The sequence below is a fragment of the Neovison vison genome, chromosome 12 (genome assembly GCF_020171115.1).
Source record: "Neovison vison isolate M4711 chromosome 12, ASM_NN_V1, whole genome shotgun sequence".
NCBI classification, from domain to species: domain Eukaryota; kingdom Metazoa; phylum Chordata; class Mammalia; order Carnivora; family Mustelidae; genus Neogale; species Neogale vison.
In genome coordinates this window covers 53,934,969-53,945,754 of record NC_058102.1, presented here as the reverse complement: position 1 = coordinate 53,945,754, position 10,786 = coordinate 53,934,969, and the positions used below count along the sequence as shown (strand labels likewise).

At 37.1% G+C, this 10,786-nt stretch overlaps 1 protein-coding gene across 1 annotated transcript; it reads right to left on the bottom strand.

Moving 5' to 3' along the window:
- Positions 1 to 3,475: 3,475 nt before the first annotated feature.
- CLEC1B (C-type lectin domain family 1 member B) lies at positions 3,476 to 10,786 on the bottom strand. The gene is made up of 6 exons (XM_044227882.1): positions 10,723 to 10,786; positions 10,019 to 10,117; positions 8,870 to 8,989; positions 8,559 to 8,710; positions 5,435 to 5,541; positions 3,476 to 3,620 (listed from the first exon to the last, which is right to left on the bottom strand). Exons 1-6 carry the CDS (start codon positions 10,784 to 10,786, stop codon positions 3,476 to 3,478), a joined length of 687 nt encoding a protein of 228 aa, XP_044083817.1.

Below are 10,786 nucleotides of genomic sequence, written 5' to 3'. Positions count from 1 at the left end.
ATTGCTCTGGGTTCTATATCCACGAACATAATGCCCGTGTTTGGATGTAAAAGGCTGGGCCTGATAAATGTAATTTTTCCCTGGCTAGCAAACTTTTGATGACAACTGTACTCTAAATGAGAAGCATGAATTATTTAGTGGCTAGATGGCCACTTCTGCCTCATCCTATAACTACAGCATTAAGAAACTTGATATTTTAATTATCATTCACGTATTGGCCATTTGTCCTGATGGCCGAAGGTCATGTCTTGGTAATTTATAGTTTGCAAATATCAACAATCTGCAAAATTGCAATGTTCTCTTTTGTTTCAGTATCTTGCTAGATCAATCATTGATGTCTATAACAAAGGAAAACAAATGACACACTCGAGGAGTAATCTCAGAGCATTGAATCAAGACACTGTTTGTAAAGTTTAGAGAAAGACTAATGGGAACAGAAAGAGGAGGTGAATTATGCATTATTCATGAGGATGTTATTACCCCAGGCCCGAGGAGTTAAGGGGAGGGTATCTGATAGGGGCCATGACCTCAGATACAGAACATGCAGTCTTTGCCAAACATGGCATGGTAAGGAGAGAGCCAAGGGAATGAGTAGTAAGTACCCTGACCACTCTCTCCTTTCACCCTTTGATTATTGCAAGTACTTCTCAATAGAAGGTAAATTAACTGGAAACCAGAGGAAAGTTGCTCCAGATAGTGCTTTTCACTTCAGTTCTGCCTCACAAGGCACAGAGCGGGGCTGAGAGTCTCTCAAGATGTAAATGGAGAATATCCAGCGAAGTCTCCAAATACTTCAAATGGCCTGAGATGTTGACCTGAAAAACAATGTGATGTAACTTTCTGTGGCCTTCTTTATATAATGATTTCTACCTTGAGGACAAAAGGAGGAAGGAACATATCAAATATGCATGAAGACTAATGTCGGGAGCACAGGAACAGAAGTTTAATGAGTTGTCAATAATTTCCAGGGGCTCTCAAATTTTATCAGCGCTAAATAGCAAGCTCAGAAAGATCTAGTTTTCTCTACTTTAGTATATTCTCTGATAATTTTCTTTGGGGGAAACATTGGGCTCTCCCAATAAAGGACTAATGTTACTTTTATTGCTTTTGATGTTTTAGATCATACCACCTGTTATTTATTATTCATTACATTCCAAGTGCTGTTTCAAAAGGCTTTTACATGAATTACTTTGATTCTCAAATCAGCTCTGTGAAGTAAGTACTATTTTGAATACACTGTAACTTAATTGTACATTGAAGAACAGAGAAGTCAAATTATTTACCGAAGTTCACTTGGGTAGTAAGTGGAAGAGTTAGTATTTGAAAGTAGGTGGTCTGATCACAGAGCCTGTGCTATTAAAATCTGTGCTATTCCGATTTCATGTGTAAGATGACTTTGATATGAGTACCAGAAAAAAGAATCTTCGTAGGCATAGTTGGTTGGTTAACATATTTTAATTGGATTTTCGCCACAAGCTAAGACATTATTCTTTGAAATTTACTTGTGCCATATAGTAATACATAAATATATGTTTTTCCATTTGTAGGTAATAAAACATGAAAGTCCAGAGACATGTTTGGTCGTTTTTGGATGAGTTTCTGAGTTATTAATTCCTATTCCATTTCTCTAAATCATCAAGTAAAAAACAGTAAACTAATGACACTATCCCCGAAAACACAAGATCTCCAGACATTTGAACTAGAAGCAGAATCTGAGGTACCTGTGTTATTTTTCCTCAGTCCCCCAAAATCTGTTTTTTCCTCAGTCCCCCAAAATCTGTTTTTACTGATAGTCTAAAATAAGATAAATAAGATAAAGATTCAAGTGTCTTTGAGTATTAGTACTCAAACATATAAAATAATGCATATTTATTGAGTGTTTATTACATGCTTGATACTCTGCTCAGTGCTTTATATGCTATATTAAATGATCCTTGCTATTACCTATGAATAAAAGAGTAATGTTAAGCCCATTTTATAAAGGAGGAAACAGAGTAACTTAGCAAAAGCCACATAGGCAGTAAGTGTCAATGTAATTTTTTCAAAATGTATTTAAAAACTACGTGTATGAGAATCAAGTAGGAGAGCTTATTAAAAGCACAATTCTCAATGTCTCCTTAGCCTTTCAGCTGAGAACTTAAGTGTTTGTGTTTGAACATCCCCATGTTTGTTTTTTTTTTTTTTTAAAGATTTTATTTATTTATTTCACAGACAGAGATCACAAGTCAGACAGAGAGGCTGGCAGAGAGACAGAGGCGGAAGCAGGCTCCCTCCCGAGCAGAGAGCCCAAAGCCGGGCTTGATCCCAGGACTCTGGGATCGTGACCTGAGCCGAAGGCAGAGGCTTTTAACCCACTGAGCCACCCAGGTGCCTGAACATCCACATTTTAACAAACATCTCAGTTGAGATGTTTGAGACTCATATTCATGAATTTTATTACTACTGATGTAAGAAGAAAGAGCCTCAGGGAAGCTATGGGAAAGAATGGCAATGTTTGCCTGTTATCCTGTGAAAGTGTGCCTCCCCACATATCTATAAATACTTTATGAGTTACTCAGCAAAAACCAAGCATAGAACTGTCAGGAAAAGATAAAGCATTTGTACTTGCTGTTTTGTCTACTTGCCTAAAGGCCTTGTTAAGAAGTCAAACACTACCATTTTCCTTGCACAGAATGAAACTTTAATTTCTTTGCTGTTGAATCTGACCAAAGGTGGACCTGGAATCCAAATTGTAATTGTGTAGTGTTTTACAGATTGTATGCTTCTCACATAATGAGAAACAACTATTTTTCTGTTTCCAGTGAGCCAGGAATCGTGCTTGGTGCTTCACATACAACGACAAATGGGAAAGTCACAGTGTTGGCCTTTATGGAATTTCTGACATAGCTAGTGTTTTATTAGGTTGTACAACTGTGAAGTCATGGGTGTTATTCTATTTGAAATATGAGTAAATGCATAGTAAAGAGGCTACATGACTAGTTGGCCTATGGTTGTACTTTAAGTAATCACACCATCTAGATTGTTCCACTGATTCCAAGTTTAGTATTCTTTCCACTGCTTTGTGCTATCTTTCAGACTTAGATATTTTGCACAACTTAAATCAGTTAAGTCCTAGCCTTTCCTATTTCAATTTAAAGTGTATATGTTTATGTCTCAAGATGTGGTGAATCATACCATGTTGAGATAATTAGGAATGGAAATCAAGAAGAAAGTCCATGGAAACAGAAGAATTGAGAACAAATGATCAACTCACAGACAGAATTCTGGATATATAAAGAAGGGACGAAATCATCCCTTAGTAAAAGGGGATATATAAAGAAAGGATGAGGTGGTATTGGTAGAAAAGCTAATATAAAGATGACTCTAAGGGGAATAAAAGGAAAAATAAGCAATTTTATGGCTAGTGAGTCCTTCACCCAGATCTTTCATTGTATAATCAAGAACTTGTCTGTGACATCTTGTCTATCTCTTTGCATTAGAGTAATGTGTCCACATTCACCATGCTTGCGTTCCTCTCACACATCAGATAATGCTTGTTCTTACAGAAGGTAGGGTAAATTTTCCCATCATGAAAATAAGCACAATTCATATTTTCTCTTTCATTTCCAGAAAGCTCAAACCTGTGAATGGAAAAGGTAGAATGAGTTCCTCTAAAAGCTATATAAGTAGTCAACAATTCAACTCTGCATGAAAGTATTTTGTCCACAAAGTGGAAATACAAAGTATGGGGATAAAAGTAAAAAACAATGCTCAGATCATTGAGAAATTTTCAGTATGCTTGTGAATAGAAAGTATGTACATCTGCTTGAGTCAATAGCAATTCAGTACAGCTTAGATTAAGCAAAAAGTGAGCAGTAGGAACAGTAGGAGGGAGAAAGAGATGGATGGGGTCTGAAATGACAGGAAAGGCTTTTATCTTTTCTTCTTTTCATAGAAGATCACACTTTAGTTATGTCTTGAAAGAAGGGTAGGATTTAGGTAAACAGAGGGGAGATGGAAGAGCCCTGTAGAGCAAATAGGCTTCACAAACTTGGAATAAGCTCAAGGAATGGTTAAGTTGATTAAATATTTTTGAAATGAAGATTTATGTTGTAGGGTAACAGAAATAAGGCAGCACCCTCTATTGTAATCGCCTATTAACTTGTCTATATGCCCAGCTGTGCTGCTTATGACAAGGGAACAAAGAATGTATAGATCTAATTTATTTGCCAAATATCTATGGGATACCAACTACGTGCCAAAGTTGTTGTCTGTGCCAGTATTGGTAGAGTAAACAGAGGCACGGTCCCTTCTACTGGGGAACTTACATTATAGTAAGAGGATATTGGTAAGAAGCCAACAAATTGAAAATTTCAGAGAGTGGTAAAAGTTAGGAAGAAATGAAATGGTGTGATAATGGACTTGAGTGGATATGGGTGGAAGGAACCTAATTTAATTTGGGTAATTAAGGTTGACCTCATCTGGGTAGTGATGTTTAAACAGACATGTGAGTCACAAGGGGGACCCCGTCATGGAGTTCTGGACTTGGAGCATTCTAGAAGAAAACAGTAAGTACAAAAGCCCTAAGACAACAGAACAAGTTTTATCTGTTGAAAGCACAGAGGTTTCCCAGTTTGCCTGCAATATTGTGAAGGAAGCAGCAAATGATAAGAAGTAAGCTCAAGATCTATGAAGAAGTTTGCTTATACTTGCAGCATCCTTTGCTCCTACACACAGTAAACATTTAGTATCTGTTGAAAAAATGAATTGAAAATTTAAGTAATAATCAGATCATACAAGTTGTGTTTATCTGTTTTAATTTTAACTGGAGAGACCTTACAGTTTTGATATACAAGATGACCAAAGGTCTTGAGATTGGAGATTGGAAAGCCACATTAAATAACTCTTACTATAATGCCTCCTTTGCCTGGATTATCTGTAGAAGGATGGAGCATTGTGATATGAATGCTAGAACCACCTTGTGAATGATGGTGTGCCTGAATCTTGGAGACCCCTGGGGAGGAAAAGTAGGTAAAATGATACTGAAAAGTGAAAAGAATCCTCAACTCAATCACTTTCAACCATAAAATAATAAGAATGATTATTTTGTTCTAAAAATATGTGAAGGGAGTCAGATCAAGTCACACACACACACACACACACATTCCAATGGTAAATTTGAGGGTAGAAATGAATGGGGAAAAATACCAGAATAGAGGTGGATTGTGACTTGGATAAAGAGCAAAGGAATGGGAAGGTAAGTACAGTAGAATTGTCTTATTACCAGAGCTCACTTATTAGGAGTAGGATGTCAGTGAGTGCTGCTGCTTTTATAGTACACAGTAGGTCATGGAGCCACCTCCAACTTTTAAGTAGCTCGCCTTCAAGAACGTAGAGGATCTCAAGAATAAAATCTGCTCGTTGTGCCTTGTATTCTGAATGTCCATTGACTTACACATTTTTGGAGGGCACAGAGCCATCTTCCCACATCCAGACCTCATTAGAGCTCTTGCGGGACAATCCAACCCAACGAATTAATCCAGTCCTGGACTTCATGTACTCCTATTGCAAACACAGACAAATATAATGGTCAACCTGCTTGCACAATTCTTGTAACGATGTAAAGACATTCATGGTAAGACCCTGAACAACAACAACAAGCTAGGTGTATGTCTATGTGAATGTTAATTAATTATATTTAATATTTAGAATTGTGCCAAGTTCACTTGTTTTAGAATAAAAAATTGCTTGTAGAATACAGAAAAAAATGTTTACAGGAGACAGATATTGTAACCTTTCTATATGTTTATCTTCCATTGACTGAAGACTAGAGTTTCAAATAGAGTACCAGATATGGGTCTTAAATAAGATAATGGTGAATGACTAGAGAAGGAAAATAAAGAAAGAAATATATTGTTGGTGAAACATTATTACTCCCTACATTTAACTTCTACTTGCTTTGGATTCATTGTCCAACTTAGTTCTGTAGTAGCCTACAATATTTACATTGTAAATATTAATTTGTTTTGGTTGATTGAGTAAAAGGAATTATGTGATGTCATTCTCAAAGGGATTACAAACAGCATTTGCTTTTCCTAATTTACATTTTTTAATTTAGGAATTATCACTATTTACTATATGATACACTACACCCATTTGCTTTGTTTATTGCCTCTTTCTCCAAGTAGAACATAAGCTCCTGAGGTTAGGAATTTCTGTCTGTTTTTGTTTTTTAAGATTTTATTTATTTATTTTACAGAGATCACAAGTAGTCAGAGAGGCAGGCAGAGAGAAAGAAGGGGAAGCAGGCTCCCTGCTGAGCAGAGAGCCCAATGAGAGGCCCCACCCCAGGACCCTGAGACCATTACCTGAGCTGAAGGTAGAGGCTTTAACTCACTGAGCCACCCAGGTGTCCCTGGAGCACTGATTTTTTTTTTTTTTAAGATTTCCAGTGCAGGGGCATGATCTCAGGATCCTGGGATCGAGCCCCGCATCGGGCTCTCTGCTCAGTGGGGAGCCTGCTTCCTCCTCTCTCTCTCTCTGCCTGCCTCTCTGCCTACTTGTGATCTCTCTCTGTCAAATAAATAAATAAAATCTTTAAAAAAAAAAAAAAGATTTCCAGTGCATATTTGGCAAATTAATGGAGAAATCAATCAGTCAATCAATCAATTCATGGGTAACAAAATTAAAAAGAGTCAAATAGTCATATACTCTCATATCTCCCAGAAAAACAGATAGGTGAGAGTGCATTCTTGGCAAATAAAAAAATGACTCAAGCTTCTTAACAGAAGTGAAACACAGAGTAAGAGATAATGTGTAAAAGTGACTTTTGACTGCTTATTTATTTATTATAATTTTTAAAAGATTTTATTTATTTAAGAGAAAGAGATAGTGAGAGAGCATGAGCAGGGGGGAGGGGACAGAGGGAGACTTCCTTCTGAACAAGGAGCCCTATATGGGACTCTATTCCAGGACCCTGGGGTCATGATTTGAGCTAAAGGAAGATACTTAACCAACCAAAAAACCTAGACGCCCCTTATTTATTTATGTTTTTAAAGATTTATCTATTTTAGATTGAGAGAGAGAGAGCATGATCAGGGGGTGGGCAGAGGGAAAGAATCTCAAGGAGATTCACTGCTGAGCATGGAGCCAAAATGGGGCTCAATCCCAGGACCCTGAGATCACAACCTGAGCCAAAACCAAGAGTCAGATGCTTAACTGGCTGAGCCACTCATGCACCCCTATTGCTCATTTTTTAAAGCGTGAGCTACCCGTCCCCTTTCTGTTAACTCCTGTTCTATTCTTTAAAATACATCCACATGACATACTTCACTATACGAAGTATATTCTCCCTGAAATTCAACTATTCTTTGTTTCTCAAAAATGACATTACTTCCTCTCTTACGTATAAACCTCCAACCTGGCATCAGTTTAGAGTACCAAGATTCAAGACATATTTGTATACTTCCATTTAGCCTCCTGTTATTGAAATTGAGATTTTAGGACACTCCGTTATTTTGCCCGATTGGAAAGAAAGTTAATTTACTTACCTGAATATCTTCTCTATGAGTCTGAGTCCACAAAAGCAGTTAGTGAGTGTTACAGCAGTTAGAATAACAAGGCAACAAATGATCATGAGTATCAAGGGAATGTTCTCCTCATGTCTGGTCCATTACTGTGGACTTTATCTCAGGAAAAGTATAATCAATTTTGTTAATCAATTACAGCAGTTCTGTAGAATATGACTGGCTTCACTCTTTGAGTTCAATTTAATGTCTGCACACAGCCCAAACCAGATCTTCTACTTGCTTTTGTTTTTAATATACAGAATCTGAATAAATACCATATTGGAGATTGTAGGTTAAGGACCATAAATAATTCCTGCTTTTTAAAAAATGTTTTAATAAATCTATTATTTGGCAGAAGGGAGACTCCAAGGCTTGGTTTCTGGTTTATTCCCAGGATTCATAAAAAAAGAGAAAGGCTACATTAAATAATAAAGGGAGAGTGCATAAGTGGATGTGAACATATTTTGTTTCAAAGTAGAGCCTTTGTTAGAAGCTGTTTAAGAGGAAAATGTGGAAGAGGAGACATGTTTAGTAGAAAAATTTCAGCTGAAGTCCTGTGTGTTTTACAAATGAGATTATTCCCAAAACTATGGAAGAGCCTATGAAAAGGTGAAGTCTGCATCATGGTTTGTTCAAGTTCAATTGTTCAACAATTTAGCAGGAACTAAGGACTCATGTAATATTGGGATGACAGTGCTATTTATATTTTACAATGCTAGAGTTTCTTTGTACTTTGAGATCCTTTCATGGATTAGCAAATGCAATCAAGGAAACTGAGAAAAGTGAAATGACTTGTCACAGAGATAATACCTGAAATCTCAGTCTCATTAGTTCATGTTACCCCTTTCTATTCTTAAATATGGTCATTTCTACTGGGCTTGATAAGGCTCTCAGAGTAGCACAGGCTGGAAGACAAGAGAAAAAATATACATATATATTTTTTTAAAGTCGAATGTTTCACTTAAGATTCTTCTTATGACTCGAGTATACGTGACATAGGAATCTCCTTACCAGAACGTTCTGACTGGCAATCTTCAGCAAAGTAGCATTCATGTTAATACAGAACTGCTTACTCTCTTCCCATGTCAAGTTGTGCCTGAAGAATCCATAGCAGCTATCTCCATAATATCTCCAGTTTCTGTCACATGGGCTGCATTTATGGCCTTAAGGTGAAATCAAGCATAGGAATCCATACTTTTTACTTTCACTTTCCCCATAATCAGTGTCTTCCACAGATCTTCAGGTTCCCTACAGATAGCATCACAGAACTACTCTGGGGCGGGGTGGGGGTGGAGATGAAGAGGTTATAAAACCATACTTACTGACACTGTTCTTTTGTTCCAACTGTTTTATTAAATATTGACAGAACTTCTTTGCTACTTGGTGCAGAGTTCCTGAGACATTTTTATTCTCCACTTGTTGGTGGTTTAGCTCTCTGACAGCTAGGTGTAAAAATTAGATAATAATTTATAATCAGGATCACAAAGGTGATACAGAGACCTTTCAATGAACTTTAATTTCAGTAGAACTGTCAATCTGGAAAGTGTTCACTAGATAGACATGAGTAAATGAGTACTGCAAAGGGGTCTGGGTAAAGGAGGGTGTAAAGAACAAATTAAGAACTATGCAAAACTGACACCTGATGCTTATCCAAAAGAAGACATGAACTCTATGAAGAAGAAAATCACAAATAAGAAAAATGCCATGATCAAATTGCATGCCCCAAACGAATGTTTTGATATTCCTTTGTATATAGATTTCTAAGCAGATTTCAGAGAAGAATGACATGACATCTGTTATTTTGTTTTTCATGTGATATCAAAATATCCATTTATTTAAAAAAACACTGATTTCTTGTGCCCAAAATGATATCATAATCAAGTGAATAAACAATGGTGAACAAAAGATTCTAAAATATCTTGTGAACAAATAAACAAGCACACAAACAAGCAACAGCTACATGGATGGTAATGTGATACTGCGGGCTTTTAGATTTATAAAAAGAAAATATTTATAAATGAGATGGGATATAAATTGCTTCTGAGTGAAAGTAAATGCATTCATTAAGCAAAGTGAGAAGGAGGGCATCTTAGGAAGAGGGAATACAATAGAGAGAAATTTCAGACAGTGAAAGAGGATCTATCTGTGAAACTGAGAAAAGTCCATGTCGGCTGGAACTGAAGATATGCAGGGTAAAGAGAAAAAAAAAAAAATGAGAAGATAGTGTGAATCTAGACTAAGGGGGATCTTAAAGACCAGTTTAAAGTTCTTGAAATAATTTCAATTATAGTGATTTGAATCAGGAGGAAAAGTAAGAGCTCTCCATTATTGAGAATGTCTTGGTAGCCAAGTATAAGATGACTGAAGCAGCAACAAAGAGACACACAGTGACAAGCGAGCTTAGTGGCATACACCAGGACTCAGGTTGTGCTTTCCTCAGAACAAATCTTTTGCAATGAGTCAATACTTACACATCATCCCCAGAGCCACCAGCCCAACAACTAACCCCATGCACAAGACCAGCAGAATCAAAGCCGTCACACGCCACAGAGGTGAGGAAGCAGGGTCAACTGTAGACATAGAATACAAATGTTAGGGGACAGGCAGTATGGGGTAGCTATGGGGCAGTGTCACCCCTGTCCCCTGCCCTCTCAAGGCTTTCTGAGTGATGTAAATAGCTTTGTTGCCAGGTCTTGCTGGTGTTCCTTTGGGGATCATCAATAGAAAGTACAGCCCATTCCCATTCCACACATCGGTCCTTTTCCAATGGACTTTTCTCTGAGTTAAAACAGAAGTTTGTGTTTTGTGTCTTGTTTTGTGCCCAACCCCATAAACAATTGCTTTTATAAGCAACAAATGAAGAATCACACCTATGTGCCAACAACAGAGAAAATGAGGTTATAACACATCCTTTCCTCCTATTCTCTTGGTTTCTATTCCACCCAACATTAAACTGTATAGGCTTAACATAAAGTTCTCTGCTTTCATCTCTTGTTGCTTATATTCTAAATAAATCTGTCTGAGCCTAAGTAGGCATTACTCAAATTCTGTAGAGCAGGAAGGTCATAGGGAAAATAAAATAAAATGATACGTGCTATCACTAGTAGAAAAAGGAAAGTGGGGTTGACCTATTTCAATAATTAACTTCCAGATCCCTGGCTCTGGGTATTCTTACCTGAGGTGAGAGGTGGCTTTCGATTTTTAATATTTAAGGTGATGTATCCATCTTCGTCCAGCAT